Raw genomic sequence first — 21,435 nt, 5'->3', positions numbered from 1 at the left:
GTAATGTTTTGAACAACCAATAATAAAAATTAAAAAAAAAAAAAACATCTGCATATCACTTAAAACCAAAAGTGCCAATGCACAAGAAACAAAAAACAAAACAAAACAAAAAACACCAAACTGCACCTTCTGAAAGCAATGGGAAATTGGTAATACTTCCTTAAACTTTCAAAGTAGTTCTCCAAATACACAACTGTTAATCCAAGAACACAAGGCAGTGAACTGGAATGGGGGGATGACAAGGAGCCCTGGAGTTTACTGGAAACAGCTGGGCAAAGAATGCCCAACAAATATTTTGATTGGCTTGCTGCATCTGAAGGCTGGGATGTACAGGACAAGAAAGATTAAGAGTAGGGGGTGATAACTCAAAAGGATACCGCCGAATCTATGGTGAGAACAAAGTCATTTTAATGTTGTGTTTGCATGAAAAGGTATAAAATTGCTTTGGCCTCCTGTTCTAGAGCTCAGTAGACCAGAAGGTTACAAGTGAACAGTGACAATTAGCTGAGGGCCTAGAGGACAGGGAGTTCATGGGACTGGGTAGACTGAGAACTTTCCAAGACAGGATTGAAAAGGGCATATCAACTTCACACATTCATGTAACATTTAATAACTTTTATAAAATTGGTTTCAGAGTAAAGTCTATATTGTTGGGATACAGAATTGAAGGGGAATGACAGGAAAGGTTAATTAAGCATGAAGGTGAATTCAGAGACCCTTCTCTTAAACACTTACCTACACTCTGGCTGCTGTTCCTGAGTATGGCCTGAGTTCAGGCTGCCACTTCTCCACAGCAGCTACAGAACAAGGTCCACCTGGGAAATGAGCTGTTGCCCTGGTGGGTCTGTAGCACCAAGAATGACTGTGTGGTAGAGTCACTAGATTAAGAAGGAAGGAGTGGAGCTGGAGACAAAGTACTCAGCTGGAACTCCCCCTACAGTGGGTCTCCTTTTCAGTCTCCCTGGGGCCAGAGAAGGTCCACATATAGGCAGATAAAGCGTAGTCAGTTAGGAACACATCTCTTTTTAAGAGAGTTTTCAAGGGAAGTCCCTGGTGGAACATCAGAGAAAATACACAAGATGGGACTTTCTTGGCCTACACACACTTCTGGTCAGAGGGAAACTAACCAGGCATATCTCCAGTTTTGGTTAGAGTCTTCTGAGAACCCCTTGCCAGAGTCAGGGGAATAAACTTAAGCTCTTATGTTCTCTTTTGCTCAAGTAAAAAATGTAAAAATTGGGATCTCAAACCCTAGGATAAAGACAACAGGTGACACAAAAACAGCTATGGAGAATATTCCCAGACCAAAAGGAAATCATTGGCTGTGAAGGTATATAAACAGTGTTCCATGAATTACTCCAAACCCCAAATCCATAGTTAGCAAAATCCACAATTACTAAATCAAACCCCAAATTATTACATGTGGATTCAGGTAACATGTCTTCTGGGCTGAGCCCCCAGGTTTGCTCTTTTCAATATCTAATGTTAAAATAGTGAAATATCAGAGCAAGTTCTTTAATGTAGGAGAGCTGGAGGGATAGCTGGTCAGATTTTGGCAATAGAAAAGGTGCTTAAAATACCAGGTGATAAGGTTCGAATGCTTGAAGAAGTAGAGGGAGACAAGAGCAAGAGAGAACTGTGCTCAGTGTATACTGATGGACCAGCAATGTGGGAGTTGGTATCCATTGGGTTCCTTACTGCCCAAATCCAAACCCAACAGCAGCTTCCCACAGCTGCGCCAGATACCAAAGTCTGGGTATTAGTCCCCTCTGTACACTATTTCAACATTCACATGTATACTTGAACAATTTCCCATTCGGCTCCTAGATGGAACCTGCAGACCCAAGGCAGCAGCAGTGAATAAATATCTTGCATATATGTTAAACCAATCCTCAAACAAAACCTTTTATCTCAGTAAAGAAGTCAGAAAGTACCAACAAAAATGATATACATTTTTTTTTTCCTACAACGTTTAATCTCCATGCCAAGAATGTCCCATTCGACTCCCCCCCTGCCTCTTAAAAGTAGGTGACAAAGTAGAAATCCAGTCATGAAAATAAAAAGGCAGAGGTGTGAGTCTTGGCTCAATGAGACATATCAAATACACAGTATCCTGGTGTCACAGGACAGACAGAACTGTCTTTGACACTGTGGGGGAAAAATAGGCACTGGAGAGGTAAAAATTCTACTAGTGATCACTCACACTTGAATAGTACATTAGTCATTGAACAAGGGTGAAGTGCAGGGGATAGGGGAGGGTGGCAGAGTTGCAATTCTCTGGAATGAGGGCTGGGAACATATACTCATGGATGGGAAATTTTAAGTAGCTATGTTTATTATTACTTTTTTTTTTTCCAGCAATCTTGCAAGAGGCAGAAGTGTGACATTGAATTGAGTGAGACGAGCGTGTGGGTGGGTTGGCGAGGAGCCCATCTCTTGACACAGGCCTCTGGCTTGTCAAGGAAAGGCTGGTTCCACCGCTGAGCTGTGTTTACTCTTTTGCTTCAAGGAAAAGGGTTTCTTGAGGGAACAATTTTACCTCCAATAGTGATTTATTGGGGTCCAGCTGAGTTACCTGAAAAGAAAAAAAAACACATATTCAAAAGGCTGGAACCAGTACAATTTTCTCCACATGGCATTAAGTTTACCTATGCACATTTACTTTGAGCCCTACTATGTACTGGCATGGCTATATTCATGATGTCTTATTTGATTTTCAAAATAACCCTGTAATGTAGGTGTTGTTATTCTTACTTCAGATGAGGAACACAGAGCTCTCAGAAAGGTCAAGTTACAGAGTTTAGTTTTGTGGAGGACCTCAAGTCATAAGGTTCTGGAGATGCAACTTATTAGACAAGTCCCTCATCTCCTGTGCCCTCAGAAAGGATTCTGTTTAAACAGCTGACTGATGCTCCTGGGGACCTCTGCTTGGTTAAATCCTGATGAGAGGGCCTGTTGTGTTTGGTGAGACAACAGCTAAACCTTCTTCCCACTAAAACTAGGCATAGTAAACTGCAAATGGTCATTCTAAAGACCTGAGGATGATTATCTCCCTGGTGAGGCATACCATTATCTCCATGGTGAGGCATACCACAATCTCCTTCTTGGGGAGATATATATATATATATATATATATATATATATATATATATATATATATATATATATATATATAGTTTGAAAAAAAATAAGTCAACATCATAATTCAACTTTAAATTTTTAGAAATTAAAAAATGGACTATTAAAAAAAGTAAAGCTAGATGAAATATTGGCACCAGGGGATTTGTTACTGATACAGGAATCCTAAATTAGGTGTATGCCCATCTGGTCCAATGGTAGGGAGAGGACATGATGGGTTTTTGAATCTGAGAAACAAAATTTTCATGTTTATCAAAAAGGGTCATGAATTTTAGAAAGTTAAGAAATACTGGTATAGGAAGGAAGATATAGGTTTTGGAATTAAAAGACTGGTATAAATCACAGCTGTGCTGGTTATCAGCTTTGTGTCTTTGGAGTTAGTATCAACCTCACAGGACTGATGTGAGGATTAAATGAGAAAAAACATATAATTAGCACAGTGTCTGGCACAGAGCAGGTGTCAAGAATGGCTGCTGTGTGTTACAGCAACTGTAAAGCATGGATGGACACACAGGCAAATGGGCAGCTGGGAGTGTGTGTGACAGAAGGCCAGGCAGTCTCTAGTTAGGGCTGAAGCTGTTGCTATTACATATAGGAGCTCTGGGCCCATGGGCAAAGACTCCAGCACCTGAGGCAGGCAATCTTGTCTTCTGCTCAACTCAAGCCACTCCTAATGAGAGACTCTGCTGGCTTCTGGCTAGAGAGAAGGGGAGCCCCTGGGGGCCAAGGCTGGGGTCACAGGGAGACTGGCAAGTTGAATGGGGAATACTATCTTTGACTGTATCCAGATGGAAACCTGGTATACCCAGGAGGATCATTAAGGAGACACATTCACCCCTAGAATCCTCTCTGTTTATAAAACTCAGGGCAAAGCATGTTCTTCTAGTATCTCTTGGGTTATGGGCAGATGGGCAGGCAAGGTGGTGGGGAGGGCCCGTCCTGCTGTCTGTCTTCCAATGCACTGGGGGGCAAGCTGCAGGCAAATGTTTACCCACTTCCCCGATTAACGTACAATGCTGCATTGGCTTCTGTTAACAAACAGCTATGCTGCTTCTGCTTCTGACTCTTTGGCATTTTCTGCCCAGCTGCTTCTGCTATTGTTCTTAATTAACATGCCAGAGCTCTCTTTCGGCATCTTCTACTTTGTTATTTGTAGTTTGTAAATATGATGTTTGCTGGAAAAAGCCAAAAACCATAACAGTGCTAGAGCTGTGAGTATAGGCAGGAAAATGTGCTGGAAAGAAAAAGAAGCTAGGAGGCTGGAGCATCAGGCCTGTGTTGCATCCTGCTGGGGTTGTCAACATGCAAGGTTAGAGACTGATAAACTGCAATTGGTTTTCAAATGAAAAACAGTGTCCAAGAAAAGTTAAGCGATTTTCTTAAATGGGAAAGCTGGGATTTGGAAAGGAAGAAACAAAAGTTTCTTGAACATCTCAGGTATGTTATCTCATTTAGTCCATATGACCACCATGCAAGACTGTGGAGATGAGACAACTGAGGATCAAGGTGGTGCCACTTATTTAAGGTCATGTGGTTAGAAAGAAATCTATATGAGGTTAAAAGCAAACTTAGATTCAAATCCTAGCTCGGTCATTTACTATACCTATATGACCTTGAAGAAGTTATACAACATGAGACCATTTACCAACCTGTAAAATGGGAATTGTAATTGCTCCTTTTTAGGTTATAATGTTAAGTGGAATAATGTCAGTGAAGACTCTGGTACAATACTGAGTCAGGAAGTGTTCAGTAGGTGATAGTCATTACTGGATGAGATATTCCTTGAGTAGAGGCTCTGTTTTCTCCAACTACAAAGCTGGAACTTCATCTCTGAAGACTCTTGGAGCCAGGAACCAGGCTGCCTTTCTTGTTTCTACCCCACTGCCCAGCAGGAATGCTACCCTTTCCCTGACTGACTAATGTCTTGATCTCTGAGATTCCTTCTGTAGTTTCAGTGGGGCTATCCAATGGATTGCTTCCAAGTGAACATGGCTCTGCTGGGGCACTCCCCCTGGTGTCCCAGCTAAAGCAATTTTTTCCCCCTCTGAAGGTCATTTAGACAAAAATTTCAAAGTAAACAAGGGCAATTTCTGTTTCCTCTCTCAGTTACCTGGCTTGAACAAAGTGACTGAGGTGAAACTAGGGGATGGAGCACACTATTCTTCCCCTGAACAAAATAGTGGCCACAGTGTGAAACCATCTTGCAGTGCTTTGGGCTCCTTTCAAGAAGGTATGGAATATTCCAGGAAGGACCTCCTGGTAATAAACATATAAAAATTTATACCCCTTGAGAAACATTTGAAGATCCGGAGCTCTCTGTTTGGAGAGAGGGCACAGGGAAGAGGTAGCACTGCCATTGCTACAGGTGCAGGGAGAAGGCTGTGCCACCCTCTATGAGTATCTGCAGTCTGACAGAAAGGAGACTGGGTCATGTGTTCTGTGCAGCTCCAGTGGGCAGAGCTAGGAGTGTGAGGTAAAACTGCCGGAAGGCAGAACTCAGCAAGACAGAAAGAACTTTTTAATAGATGGCAGCAGCAGCTGATGTGGCTACTAGAGCTACTTTTTCTTTACCTTCTTCTTTCTCCTGTTCTTTATTTTCTTCTTGATCTTCAATCATTATCATCACAGCAGCAACTATTGTTAATAAGTACCTCCCATGGAACTGGAAACATGCAGAGTACTTTACGATTTCTATATAGCACCTTATCTAGCCCTCACAATGGCCCAGTGAAGACTGCCATTCTACACTAAGATATCATCATGCAGAGAAAATAAGGTTTCATATTTAGGTTTGTCTGATTCCAAAGCTCATGATAACCAGAATGTCCCCGGCTACATGTTGATAGGCTTTTGGAGGGGAGGGGCAAGTGAACCCTCTGCTGTCCCTAGAAGCATCCAAATAGAGGCATATTTGCAGATGATGGTGAGAGTTAACATTTACTGAGCTTTCATTTTGTATTTGTACTAGGAATTCTTTGAAGCAATTTACATTTATACAATAATTTAATTTTCATAGCAATCCCCTGAGGTAGGCTATCTGAAGTAGGTATAATAATTACCCCTATTTTACAGTTGAGAAAATTGAGTCATAGAGCAGATTAAATAACTTGCTTAGGGTCTCAAAGCTATTAAGAGTAGAATCAGAACATGAATCAAGGCAGTCTAATATTAGAATCCATTTAACTACTAGATTATATTGCCAGAGGCATTGCTTAGAGTAGGATCCACATAGAAAAAGAAGTTGGATGAGGCAAGCCTGAGTTTGTTTCTAACCAAGTTTCCAGAATATAAGATCTTCACTTTAAGAATGGCAAAAGGCCAAGGGTCATTAAAAAAAAATCCTGAAATGTTTATAAAATACGAATACAAAAACCCAATCTGAGCTTGTGTTTTGCCATTTACTTGGGACTTTACTGAATTATTGACTCTCTAAATCAACAGAAAAACCCACCCTTTGGGACTCCTTAGGGGAGGAGGGGTATTCTCCGATAAAAGCTGTAGTTTGACTTTGTCCATAGTTAGAAGAGGAAAGTCAACCATCTTGACATTTTCTTCACTGTACTTAGAAAACCTGAATGGGTATATTTTCTCATTAAAAATAGTATTTTAGCAAATTGATATTGTGAAACATGTTTATGTTAGCAAAAATAGGTCCCACTCTCTGCCAAATAAAACTATTCTTTTCTAGATCAAATTTCTTCACAGTTTGAAATTTCATTTACATTTTATTTCTATTGCATCCCTGGGATTCAGTTTCTTTCCTTTTCCTTTCCCTCCCTCTGTCTCTCCCTCCCTCCCTCCCTCCCTCCATCCCTTCCTTCCTTCCTTTCTTTCTCTTTCTTCCCCAACCCTTCTTTCATACTAAGAATTGAACCCAGAGCCTTGTTCATGCTAGCCATATCCCCAGTCCTTCAGATCCTTTTCTAAAAACCATAATGTTGCTGTTAAGGAAAATGTGAACTGATGCTACTAATTCTCATCTCAGGCCACACTGTGAATACCAGAATGTTAGAGTGAGAAAGCTCCTTAAATGGCAAATAATCCAAACCTTTCTTTTCACAAGTGGACACAGATATATTTGCATAGTAGTTTATAGCTTGCAATCTATTTATATAAACATTAACTCAATCATGGCTTAGGTATTATTAGGTTTTATGACTAATCCTTTTTTGTTTTTAATTTTGCTGAGGTAATGCTTTTATTTTGAAATCGCATAAAGTCAAGTCTGGATCTAGTGTTTTACATTTAGTAAAAAATGCTATTGAATTTCTCATTCTTTGTTTTTCACGTTCCTAATGTATTTTAACAACTTACAGGGGAAATGCACTGCAATAGTACTTGGGAATTATGCCTTGAGAATCAGTCCCATTCTGTTGACAAGGAAATGAGATCTAAAGATTGAGTTTACCTATGTCTATATATGCAAGTGGCTGTGGAAGAACCAGAACCCAGGCCTTCTGATTTGTTTCTTCATGATTTGTACTATAACCCTCCTCTTAACAGGGTTCTGTCTCACTACATGCATTAACAGTCTTTGAGTTCAATGTCTAGAATTGTGAGGCAATAAACCAAACAAAGGTTTCTCAAAATGCACTCCTGCTTTTAAAGTAAAATTTGCTGAAAGAAAATTTTAGCATCTTCAAAGCAGAAAAGCTGTCATCAGATTTGCTCTGCTATTTGCCTTCTCACCTCTGATGACCAAAGACTCCTATTTTACAGACTTGTATGCAGGAACACTGGGAACAGAGGAAGCCTCAACAATATAACCCCCAGGGGAAGTGCTTTGTCACACTGGCAGAAAATTCTTGTCCCTTCTAGTCCATGCAAAGAACCTCATCCACACCCTTCTTCCCCTCACAACAACGTGAAAGAAAACCAGGCACCATCTTCTACATCAGACACAGACTATAATTAATTTCCCCAAATCTTAAGACCCTACCCCTTCAGACTACCTACTTCTGAAAGTCCTCCCAGGCCTCAGCAAGCCTCTCTCTAAATTCCTCTGACTACCAAGGCTGTATACTATCTACTGCTACTAGGATATAAAGGACCAGAAAATATGGGTTACAGTCCTGGTTCTAGAAGTATGGCTTTGGACAAGTCCACTTTTCTTCTCTAGGCTTTAATTTTTGCATTTTTAAAAATTTGGAATTAAACATTAGCAACTAAATGGAGTTAACTAGACTGCAGTTGAGGCAAACACTTGCTCTCAGGCAAGCAAGCAGGATATTTAGGGCTCAGTTTCCTTCTCTATTGGGTGAAAGATTAATTTATTTTTGATGCTGTGAAATGAAACCAGGTATGCTTTACCACTGAGCTATATCCCCAAGTCCTTATTTTTTGAGACTGGATCTTGCCAAGTTGTTGAGGGTCTCTGTAAGTTGCTGAGGCTGGCCTTGGACTTGAGATCCTTCCGCCTCCACCTCCTGAGTCACTGGGATTATAGGCAGCCAATCCTGGCTGTGTTGTTGTTTTTTGACATGGAATCTCACTAAATTGCTCAGGCTGGTCTCAAACTCATGGACTCAAGTTATCCTCTCACCTCAGCTTCCTGAATAGCTTGGACTATAGGCATATACCAGAAAGCCAAGTTTATTTGGTTATCCTTAAGTGTTAAGCACCATGATAGCTATTCCTATTATCTCATTTTTATAAATGAATTCTTTGAGGCAAAAAAATGTTTAAGGACCTTGATCAATTTAGAAAAGATAGGCCAAAATTTGTACCATGTCCAGTGAATTGCCCATACTTCTAAACAGGATATAGCTAACATGACTAAATGGCTATCCTTGGGCATAAAGAAAGTTGTACCATGCAGTTGTGTCATAGCTCTATCCCTATTGTGGTATGGGCTCTGTTGTTCCTCTTAGGAACACAAGCTGAAGCTGTCTTTTGTTACTATCAACTTAGTCCTAAACAGCTAATTGTTCCCTTTTTTGTGTGTATGGTGCTAGGGATTGAACCCAGGGCCTCATGCATACTAGGCATAGCACTCTACCACTGAGCCACATCCCCAGCCCTCCATTTTCTTTTGATGAACTAGAAATTTCTCAAGAGGAGAGGTACATCCACAAATTATCAAGATAATTTTTTTTTGTCAGAAAAAAATACATACAGTTTATATTTGTGTTAGGAAATTGGAACAAATATACTATGAACTTTCCATGATTAGATACACATCTATATAAATGCATACTAAGAATTCTAGAAGGATTTACCTCAAAACTTCAAAAGTAGTTACTTCTGGTGAGGGGACTGAGACTAGAAATTTTAGCCAAAGGCTATTTTCCCAGAATGGTGATTCTCAACCAGGGGTGATTCTGCTGTCCAGGGGACATTGGGTAATATATGGAGATGAGTGAGCAAGAGGGTGTTTGTGCGGTTGCTAATAACATTCAGCAGGTGGAGGCAAGGGATGCTGCCAATCATCCCATGATACACAGGACAGTTCCTACCACAAATACTTAACAAATCAACAGTGCTGAGGATGAGGAACCCTAAACTAGATTATTTTAATTTTTATAAGGACACATAATTCAAGTATTACTCAAATGTCTAAAAATATAGTTTTTGGATTGAGGTTGTAGTTTAGTGTAGAATATGTCCTCAACATTCAGGGGCTTTAGGTTTGATCCCTAACACAACAAACAAACAAACAAACACAAAAAACTTCTCAAACAGGGTACACTAGATGATGTGATATACTGTCTATATTTGCCTTGAAGACCCTCTTATTCCCAGCTGCTAGGAGTGTTGGCTATGAGTCACATTTCTGATGAGTCTTCAGAGGAAGAACTTAAAACTGATCTACTGGTCATATACATGATCTACTGATCATGTACAGTTACCAAAAGACTTTGGTAACTGTAAAGCCCTCTGCAAATATAAGGGATTGCTTTTATTATTAGCAGTAATAGAAATTATGATGATGATGAGCAACTGCAATAATCCAGCTGTAGCTCTTAGCAATTCTCCTCTACCTTTGTTGCAGGTGGTAACATGATCCCAAAGGAACCTCCAATCTGGAAGGATTCTACCATGGGACTACTCTGTGCTTTATCTCCACCTCAGCTTCCTGTGCAGCTGCTGGGCCAATCTGTCTCACTGGAGCACAAGAAAGAAGTGGCACTGGGATGCAGGTTTTCAGGAAACAGTGACAGATGCTCTTCTGTTCATTACTGAACTGTAATAGAACAGGGGTGCTATAAAGTGAGGTTGGATAGGCTTCTGTGGCTGCAAAGCATATAGGGTACTTAGGACATTTTTCTTTCCTTGATGTCCTAGTTTAGGTGGGAAGTAGGGGAAATGAAATAAAAGTTAAAGGAAGAAAAAAAGGTGTAGTGGGGGAGACTAAGATGACAAAAAAGATGGAAATCATGTCTTGAAGCTGCCCTGTTTTAACACGTAATAATGGTAACAAAAATGTACATTTAAGGGGAGCTTACTAGGTGCTAAGTGTGCTCTGTGCTTTATGAGCATTACATAAACACTCTGAGGGAGTTACTATTATCTACTTTAAAAATGAGGAATAGAGGTTCAGAAAGATTATATAACTTGTTTAATATTTCATAGGCAGGAAGTGGCAGAGCAAGAATTTAAAACTAGGTTTGGCTTCAAAGTCTGTGTTCTTAACTACCATGGTAGATGATTTTCGTATTGCAGTCCTGCACTGGACTATCTGAGATCCTTGTTTGGAAGGACTTTTCTTTTCATGTAACTGAAGCATATATTTCCCCATAACAGAGTATATCATTACAGACCTAGTGTTAAGAGCTGGATGGGGTTCTTAGAGTTCATCTTTGTAACACATGGAGACAGAAAAATCCAGAAAGTACAAAGAATTCATTCAAGGTTACTCACTATTCATGGCAAATCTGGAACCAAATTTGGATTCTTAGCTTCCAGACTATCCTTTTAGATGGGCTAATGTGAACACCAATGACCCCAACTCTAAAGTAGTTCTACTACTGTTAAAATGGTCCTAAACCTGGCATATTGTCAGGGATACCCTGAATACCAAACCAGAGATGTAACCCTCTCTTTCTATTGGTCTCCCTGATGGCAGTGTTGGTCACTATATCATTAAACAACAATGTTAATGGGGAAGGCTCAGGGGTACTGGGGGGTATTTTAATAAGGGTATGGTGGGAAGAAGAAAGCCTCTTTGGTCTAAAAACAGAAAAAGCTCCTAGTATGCAGAATGAATGCAAAAATAATAAAATAATAAAGAACATAAGAAGAATGTGAAAAGTGTTAAGCAGAATAGGAACAGGCACATCTCCCCATTCTGAAGTCAGTTTCCAATATCAGTCATTTTTGGGATCTAGAAAATACAGTTTCAAGTAAATAAAGGAAGTTCTACTTTACAGAGCAGTTGGTAAACTTGCTGTCCTTAGAAACAAAACAGAGAACAGGGAAATTCATGAATGAACATTCTATAGTGAGGCAAGAGAAATCCAGTGATTAACCTCAGCAGTGTGCCCATGTTATAGATGTGCCAATACACTGGTCTCCTCATCCCTTGATGCAGCCAAAGACTCAGGGCTGGGTTGCTTTGACCCTGAGCAACCTAGTATGGTTGCCCCAGTGAGATGTACAAATAACATCTTCAGTGGGTGTGGTGATTTGAAAAACACAGGGAAACACTAATCTAGGGGTCATGTATCACTTTCAGAGGCCAATAGCACAGAAGGCAGCCAGGTCCTTGTATAAAAGGCTCCTAGGATTCTTAGGTTAAAAGATTGATTCACAACATTGATGGCTATGTTTGGAACAGGGCACTAAGAAACAAATGAAAGGAGAGATACCTGTTTACTGGTTAGGTTTAGAACTGTTAACTAGCTTAAGAGCCTTTGGAGAAATGCTGATTATTGTTTGCCCCAGAGTTTCACTACTAGGCATGGATTAAGTGCTAATTAGGGAGGCAAAAAAAAAAAAAAACAACACTGGCAGGTTTTAAATCCTGGTACTGCACGCATGCTCTTTAGCAAGTCGCTTAACCACTTATTATACAACAAGACCCACATTTCTCATCTACAAGCTAGTGATATCACCCAACACTCCAACAGTCTTTCAATAAACCATTTCTCCCTGGGTCTCTCTCCTTTGCGCTTCTATTTCACAGAGAGATGAACAAAAGGTCTGATCCTGCCATTCTTCTACTTCAAGTTTTTAAATGATCCTTTATTGAAATAGGATAGTCCTCTTTTCCTTTTGCCTCATTTTCCCAATTAGTAAATGGATGGTGTTTATGACAAGGTTTGCAGTGGGCCTATAGTGGATCACATGACTGGAAAGAGTTTGGAGACAGATCATGAAGAGTTCAAATGTCTTACTGCATGTAGTTTAAAACAAAACAAAACAAAACAAAACAAAAACTTTTCTCCCTGTCTTCAGAGAGATCTTGAGTGGTGTGCTTGATATGTTTTCAGGCAGAGTGGCTAGGGAGAAAGTGAGCGTTTTGAATGCATTTTAATACCCAAGAAGGGCCATGCAAGTCAGTGTGTGCATAGCTCTGCACACACATACCACTCAAGAGCTGGAGCTTTGAACAGGAGTTAAAAGAGTTGAGTCCCTAACGACATACAAAAGACTTGCTGGTGTGATTTATTCTGATGTATTTACTTATCCAATTACCAAAACAGCAGGAGATCATTAAATTTTCTAGTTACCAGATGCAGCACGTTCAATATCTTAAATGTTACTAAGGCTCTTTCTGAGCTATTTTGATATTACATTTCATCTGCCCAAAAAACTTATAAAAGTGGAAGGCAAGCATCACAAACAGAGCATGAGTTTTCTTTGAACGCTGGTCCAGCAAGTACCTGTACAATACCAAACCTATACTAGGAACTCCCAAACTTCTAGGATTAAGGAAAAGCACCATGATGAGAAGTTATTTAGGAACAGTGGTACTTGAAGGAGGCTGGAGATACACATTTTACCCAGCCAGACTTTTTACCATGCTCATTTCCTATCAGGTCAATCCCCATGTCCACAGAGGGTCAGGGCTCAGAGTAGAGAACATATAGGAAACAAATATCCTCTAGGGGATTGTAAACCTGTCTCCTAACCCCAGCATACTTCTTCTGACAATGAGTCACTTTCCTTCCTCAGAGTTTCTATCCAGTTAAACAAGGATGTTGACATCTGTTGCAAAAATGTATAGACCTGCTATGAACATCATCATAGCTCACCTTTACATGAATATCTCCTGGAAAAGACTAAACTTACAGGTAGGAATTGAGCGTTTGCTGTCTCTGTATTCCCAGAACCCAGGCAAAGAACCTTGTGCATTATATGCTCTCAATAAATGCACGCTAAGTATCAAATCAGAGATTATTATGAAAATTGGAAAATACAGAGCAAGCTCAATATTAACAAAATTTTAGAAGTCGCAAAACAGATACTTATTTTATTCTCTTTTGAGAAATACATCAAATAAGTAAGATCTAGAGCTAAATCTTTTGAGTGATAGTGGCTTGGTCCTAACATTCTTTACTATTCGAGATCTCTAAATATTATCTCCTCACAGATCCTATACTCCAGCTAACTGGAGTAGCTTGCCGTCCCCCAAATGTCTTGTGCTTTTCCTCTCTGAACCTTTGTTATGTTGTTTACTCTACTTGCACTGTCCTTCCTCTAATTGGACCTATTCCAACATAGACATTCTTCAAGGCTCAGCTCAAATGCTCCTTCCTACAAGGCTTTAGTGACAGGACTAAATTAATCTCTTTCTCCTATTCCTAAAACAGAGTTAATCATATTTGGCCTCTTTTTGCATTGCCCTGCATGTGGCCAATCTACATTTGCTGAACTAATATGCCTTTGTTTTACCTTAGGCAATTCAGATAATATGGCTGTCAGAGTCTGCTAGTAAACTCAAGGTCAAGATTTAATCTGGAACGTAGGTACTGGCAATGCTAACCTTGTTCTTTGCTAAAATAGCACTCCTATACTTAGACCAGGTAAAGAATCCTAGCATATCTAGCTCAAAGGATCAGCTGCAGTCTCACACTAAATTATCAATCTACTGTGTCCCTTAGATAATTTTACAACTGTGTATTTATGAGTTTTTTTCTCTAGTTAGGTTAAATTCTGAGGGCACATATGAGGTTTAACTGTCTATTTATGCTTAGGGTGTAGTATACTGCTGGAAACAGCATCAATTCAATAAATGTTTGCTGAAAGACTGGTTTACTGAATGAGTGAATAGAGCCTCCCCACTTTTCAAAAACTAAGATCCTCCATCAATCCAAAGAAATGGAATCTGGATGAGCTATAAACTCAGACTTCCTCTTTCCAGCCTCACTCTTTCAGCAGGCAGAGCCTATCAGTGACACATTTCAGATCATGCCAATAGGTCCCTTGGCTCTGGATGCTTTCTACTCCCTAGCCTCAGTCAGTCCTACTGCACAGATAACAGGGGCTGATAAGTTTGCATCAGTTGCCCTTTCAGAAGGGACAGATTTTCCCCTGTCTGTTTAAACTGTTGTTGGAATTGGCTAATTAGAAGGATTTAAAAAATCTTAATACTCTAAACAGAGAAAACTGGTTCTGAATTATTAAGCAACATTTTCAGTGCATTTGAATAACCTTAAGTGACTTAGCTGCCACCTGATCCTAAGCTCTGGCTCAGATAAATAAATGTGAAATATTGTCAAAGCCTCAGCTTATAGGAGCCTCCAGCTATAGTAAATAAAAGCTTAAATCCCCATAAACTGCCTAAGATAGAGATATTCTCATATAAAAGAAGAGAAGATGATTTTAAATAAAGCCAATAAGACCAGGAAGTTAATGGTTTTGCTCCAGTTTTCAGAACAGAGTTGTCAACAAGGCAGGTATTATCAATATTGGGTCATTTAATCATAGAACCACATAGTATCAAAGATGAAGAAGTTTAACAAAGAGCCTATTTTAATCTCCTCATATTTCAGATGAAGAAAATAAAGACCCAGGAGAATGTAATTTGCTTGAGGTTATAACAACTGGCTGAAAGAATAAAAATTTTGCCACAAGATGCCTGCTTCCTGTTTAGTCTTCTTCCCACTGTATCACATTATTCTAAGAATATTCTGCTAGAGATGTCAGAATGAAAGGCTAACAACTAGCTGTTAAGACACCCCAAAGCTGGGTGTGGTGGCACACACCTGTAATCCCAGCAACTCAGGAGGCTGAGGCAGAAGGATTTTGAGTTCAAAGTCAGTTTCAGCAACTTAGCAAGGCACTAAGCAACTTAGTGAGACCCTGTCTCAAAATAAAAAATAAAAAGGGGCTAGGATGTGAATTAGTGGTAAAGCATCATTTGTACTGGTGACCAATCCCCAGTACAAAAATAAAATAACTGGATGGTTCACTTCTGTTGCTTGAGCTTTAAAGACTCCATGCTTTTCTCCACAGACCAGAGAGTTCTGTTTTCATGGCCATGTACACAGAGGATAAGGAAAGAGAAGGGAGGGAGGGGGGATGGAAGGAAAGACACCAGAAATAATTCAGGGTGAATGTCACTATAATGTGGCCCCACAAGTTGCCTAACCCTAAGCCTTGAGGATATCATGAGTTACCCATGAGTTTCTGCCTGGTGTGTTTGAAATTGCAAAACAAAACAAAAACCAGTGGACGCACAAATGGCTTAATAGTTTAATTTTTCTTATTTATTTGCTAGACAAATTAATTTTTTTGAGTGTTTCCTACATATAAGAAACATGTTAAATTCTGGAATATAGTGGTGAACAAGATATTATCTTTACCTTCAAAAAGTATAGAATCTAGGGCAGTATATAGGTGAGAAAATGGACCACTGCAATCCAGAATTCAGAATAGAGAAGGGCTATGATAGGGAAGCAGACACAATGGAAGCACAGGAAGGTAAAGTTCCTAGAGTGTTCACCATCTCTTTTTTATCCTCCTGTTTTATTCCAATATACACAATTATGTCCTACAATCTAATAAATCATTTTACTGACCTACTATTATATACAATAAATCAAAAATGGGAGTTACTGTGTCAGGCACTGAGCTAGGGAACAATCAGATGAATCAGATATAATCCCAAATGACTTCAAACTTCAAATGCAATTTGTTGTTGCTTGAAAAAATGTTTATCTTGCTTTCATTCTGTGACTGGCTATGTAAACTTGAGCTAGCCATTTCTGCTTTTGGTGACTTTTGTTTTTTCTAAGCCTTGGGCAAGGTACGTTTGTTCTTTGCATCTCAGTTTTTCATTTATAAAATAAGGGTCTTTTCTACCTCTCATAGTCTAAAAGCATGCGTGATGAAGGCTTATTAACATAAGGTTTTACAGAGGCCAACTAGAAGAAAAGTGAAATAAACTTGGAAACAGCCAAATAATCTTCAGATTTGGGATTTAGCCACAGACATTAAACCTAAGCTGTGTGGTCCAGATTCTAGGTGAAGAGAAGGATGTGGTTCCAGTGAACTGGGCTAGGGCTGGGGCTGGGGCTGGGGCTGGAGTTGGCATTGCAATGAGGCCACAGGGATCTGGCATGTTGATGCATGTGCTAATGTACTGTGGAACTCCAGCATTGGTTTTGAAAATTACAAGGAGTGTCTAGAAAAGGTTAATCTGTGCATATACACGTTAGCAGTTGTTTGTGTTTACAATGGGTTTATTATACAGACTTTAAGTGAGCAAAGCGTGTCTGCAGAGGCACCTGGAATACTGAGTACAGAACTAATGATTTTTTTATTTATGGCTGGATGGAGTCAGATTGGATTGTATGTACAGCCTTCAAAAATTTATTTGATTTCTGATATAGCAATTTTGAATGGTATAGTGCTTTATAAACACCTTACAAAATTAAGTTCTGGGGCAGAGTAAATAATTTTGGAAAGGTTTAAATACATCAACATACCTACACATAATCAGTAATAGTCACTCCATTTAATTTTCAGCATAATATGGGGAAAGGATTTGGGTTTTGAGAATCAAATACTGGTACTGATGTTGTGCAACCTAGAGAAATGTAAGTTCCCTAAGTTCCCATGTCCTTAATCTGTAAAATGGGAATAGTATCTGTCTTTTAGAAAATTAATGTATTTGAAATACTTGGAATATAATAGGTGTACAAAGCAATTTGTATATTCATTGTCATCACTCCCCACTATTCCACCAGGTTTTTATAAAAGAGTTAAAAGGGGAAAAGTCATATTTTATAAAGGCTCTGAATTCTACTCAACGCCCCTTGAAATGGCTGTAATTACCTCACATTTTTTATACCTTTACTTTTTGTTTTAATTTTTATGTGGTCCCAGGGATTGAACCCAGTGCTTCACATATGCTAGGCAAGCGCTCTACCACTGGGCCACAATCCCGGCCCCTAATTACCTAACATTTAAAAAATGCCTTTGTATATTCCTTTGATCTGTTCAGAGGGTTAGCAGACCCTTTTCTCTTCTTGCCATTAGATTCACTGTATTATTTTAGACACACAGGGCATTTACTATATGTGAGTGTTTTATTAATGTCACTTTGTTTTTACAATAGCCCTAAGTTTCATTATCTTTATATTACAGATGAGGAAACTGAGCTACATAGAGGCTAAGTAATTTACCTGAGGTCAAAGAGCTAAGAAATGGCAGAGCTGAGATTCAATCTGTGACTCCAGACTTTTAACCACTACCCTATACTGTCTTTACATTACTCATCTCCTTCAAATCTGATCCAGTTACTGCAAGGGGCATTTTCTGGTGTTAAGCCAGCCTCATAGTTTCAATCTCTTTATCTTCTGCAAAGAAGCACTACCTAGACTTCCTGCTCCTCAGATTCAACAAATCTGACTGCCTTGATTTCTGCCTGTAATATTGCCATCTTCCTAGACTTTTAGGGTGGAAACTTTAAAAATCACCTGATAACTGTTTTTTCTTGTCCTCCCCCAATTCTGATATGGCTAGATAATCACCACATCCCACTGATCCTGCCTCCTCTTTATCCCCATTGCTGCTATCTTAGTAGTCTCCCATGGCTTGTTGTCTTGTTTACTGCAATAGTCCTATCCAGTCTCCCTTTCTAGGTTCTCTCTACTCTAGTCCTTCCTAATTAACATTATCAACAGTGTTGAGACATTGAGGGAAAGGCAAAAATATGGAAATCAAAAGACCTAGGTGGAGCCGCTGTTCTATACCTTATAGCTATGTCAATTTATATAAGCCATTTGTCAGTTTTTGATATAGGGGCTAATATCTGTCTTTGATATAGGGGTTAATATCTACCTTATCTAGCTCAAATTAGCACTAGAATTGGTTAAATGATGGCCAAACTTTGTTGTCTATTACTGGACATGCAGAAGTGAATATTCTTTGATAGAACAGAATAGTTCTTCATATACCTATTCACTACCCCATTTCCAATATCTTGTGCATAAAAGTATTTAAAAAATTGTGAATTAATGCATAGAACATTCTTTATATCCTAAATTGCAATCACAGCAAACTCTAATTCCCCAAACATTATCATACTGGCTTATATTCATATGTTTCAGTTTGTATTTCTGCTGTGTGGGAAATGCCCATTTATTAAAAAAAAATCTTATTTTGAAGTAATTATAAACTCATAGGGTATTGTAAAAATAGTACACTCTTACATACACTTTACCCAACTCCCCCAATAGTACGATCTTATATAGCTACATGGTAATAGCAAAGCCAGGAAGTCGACACATAATAATACTACAAACTAGACTATAAATCTTACTCCCATTTTATGTTTTGTTTGTATTCATTTGAGTGTACATGTGAATAGTTACATGCAATTTTTTTTTTTGACAGTACTGGGGGTATTGTATCTAGGGCACTTTACCACTGAGCTATATCCTTAGCCCTATAAAATTTGTATTAATTGTGATTGATTTTGGTACTGGGGATTGAATCTAGGGGCACTCTATCACTGAGCTACATTTCTAGACTTTATTCTATTTTATGTTGAGACAGGGTCTTGCTAAGTTGCCAAGGCAACTTGAACTTGTGATCTTCCTGTCCCAGCCTCCCCAGTAGCTGGGATTAGAAGTGTGTGTGACTACATCTAGCTTATTACACACAATTTTGTCTCATGAACAGATTTATGTATCTACCACTACAATCAAGACACCAAATGAATCCAAGAAAGGTATGGCTACACCCCTCACAAAACCCTCTATCCTTAAATTCATGCAACTACTAATTTGTACTCGGCTTTCCCCACTCCCCCCAAAATGTTATAAAAATGAAATCAGACAGTATAATTATTAAGACTGCCTTTTCTCACTCAGCATAATGCTCTTGATAACAAGTTGTTGTATATATCAAGAATTCATTTCTTTTTATTTCCGGGTAGTATTCTACTATTATTTAAAAAGACTTATTTTCTTCTTCTTTTTTTGGATAGTGCTGGATATTGAACCCAGGGCCTCAAACATGCTAAGCATGTGCTCTACATCAACTCTGGGACCTCTGCAGATTTGGGACACCCCTCCGTGGGCCTGAAATTGTGAAAACATCATAGATGCTGTCTGTACTGTCTCCATACAAATACCCATTGGAAAGGGTTTGTATTGATTGGATCATCCAAATTCAAGAAGCTGATTGGATTAAATATTTGATGCTGGGACTGGCTGCATCCCTAACATGTGACTCCAGTCAAAAGCTACAAATTGGGAAAGTCATAACACAAGGAGTATGTCCTTTCTGCCCATGCATGACAGATCAACTATGAACTCCCTTTGGGGGATGTCTCACTGCTGTAGACTTGTGCTCAACTTCCTAGATTAGCTGTTATTTTATAATGTGAAATAATAAAGGCTTGACTGCACCTTTCTCCTGGTATACATACCTGGTATACACACCATAGTAAGAAAAATGCATTACAGTGTAGTTTTCATTTGCATTTCTCTGATTGCTAAAGATATTGAACATTTTTTCATATATTTTTGACCATTCATATTTTTTCTCCTGTGAAGTCCCTACTCAGTTCCTTAGTGCATTTATTGATTGGGTTATTATTATTTTTTTGGTGTTAAGTTTTTTGTATACCCTAGAGATTAATGCTCTATCTCAGGTGCTGGTGGTAGAGATTTTCTCCCATTTTGTAGGCTCTCTGTTCATGTTCTCGATTGTTTCCTTTGCTGGGAAGAAGCTTTTTAGTTTGGTATCGTCCCATTTATTGATTCTTGATTTTACCTCTTGTGCTTTAGGAGTCTTACTGAAGAAGTTAGTCCTAAGTCAACATGGTGGAGATTTGGGCCTACTTTTTCTTCTAGTGGGTGCAGAGACTCTGATCTAATGCCTAGGTCCTTGATCCACTTTTAGTTGAATTTTGTGCAGGGTGAGAGATAGAGATTCAATTCATTCTACTACATATGGATTTCCAGTTTTCCTAGCACCATGTGTTGAAGAGGCTATCTTTTCTCCAATGTATGTTTACGGCACTTTTGTCTAGTATGAGATAACTGTATTTATGTGGGTTTGTCTCTGTGTCTTCTGTTCTGTTCCATTGGTCTTCATGTCTGTTTTGGTGCCAATACCATGCTATTTTTGTTACTAGTTCTATAGTGTAATTTAAGGTCTGGTATTGTGATGCCTCCTGTTTCACTTTTCTCAGTAAGGATTGCTTTGGCTATTCTGGGTCTCTTATTTTTCCAATGAATGAATTTCATGACTGCTTTTCTATTTCTATGAAGAACATCACTGAAGTAACAGGAATGGCATTAAATCTGTAATTATCAAGAATAAAAGTAACAATAATAATTTACTAGTGGAACTGTAAATTGGTACAAGCACTCTGGAAAGCAGTATGGAGATTTGTCAGAAAACTTGGAATAGAATCACCATTTGACCCAGTTTTCCCACTCCTAGGCATATACCCAAAGAATTTAAAATCAGCATACTTAGTGATGCAGCCCCATTAATGTTTACAGTAGCTCAATTCATAATAGCTAAGCTATGGACCCAACCTAGGTGCCCTACAACAGATGAATGAATAAAGAAAATGTGGCATATATACACAATGGAATATTACCAGCCATAAAGAAATCATGGCATTTGCTGCTAAATGGATGGAACTCGAGAATATCATGCTAAGTGAAACAAGCTAGTCCCCCTAAAAACTAAATACAGAACTTTCTCTCTGATATGTGAGTGCTAACTCACAACAAGGGGAGGGAAGATAAAAAATTCATTGGCTAGACAAAGGGGAATGAAGGGAAGGGAGGGGAAATGGGAATAGGAAAGATAGTAGAATGAATTGGACATATCTTTCCTATCATTATATATGAAAAATTAATACATGACCAATGTAATGCCACA

The 21,435-nt window shown here is 38.9% G+C and overlaps 1 protein-coding gene across 2 annotated transcripts in view; it reads right to left on the bottom strand.

Moving 5' to 3' along the window:
* Positions 1-386: 386 nt before the first annotated feature.
* Positions 387-21,435, bottom strand: part of Faf1 (Fas associated factor 1) — a 287,958-nt gene continuing 266,909 nt past the window's right edge. For both annotated transcript variants that reach the window (XM_046468956.2, XM_058570760.1), the window contains exon 17: positions 387-2,575. In XM_046468956.2, the coding sequence (XP_046324912.2) occupies positions 2,492-2,575 (84 nt within the window). In that variant the 3' untranslated portion in view covers positions 387-2,491. The remainder of the gene's footprint in view (positions 2,576-21,435) is intronic.

This window comes from Marmota monax, unplaced genomic scaffold (assembly GCF_021218885.2).
Source record: "Marmota monax isolate L192 unplaced genomic scaffold, Marmota_monax_Labrador192_F-V1.1 WCK01_AAM20220418_F8-fsc00008, whole genome shotgun sequence".
Lineage (NCBI taxonomy): Eukaryota > Metazoa > Chordata > Mammalia > Rodentia > Sciuridae > Marmota > Marmota monax.
This window is presented reverse-complemented; position numbering and strand designations above follow the sequence as displayed.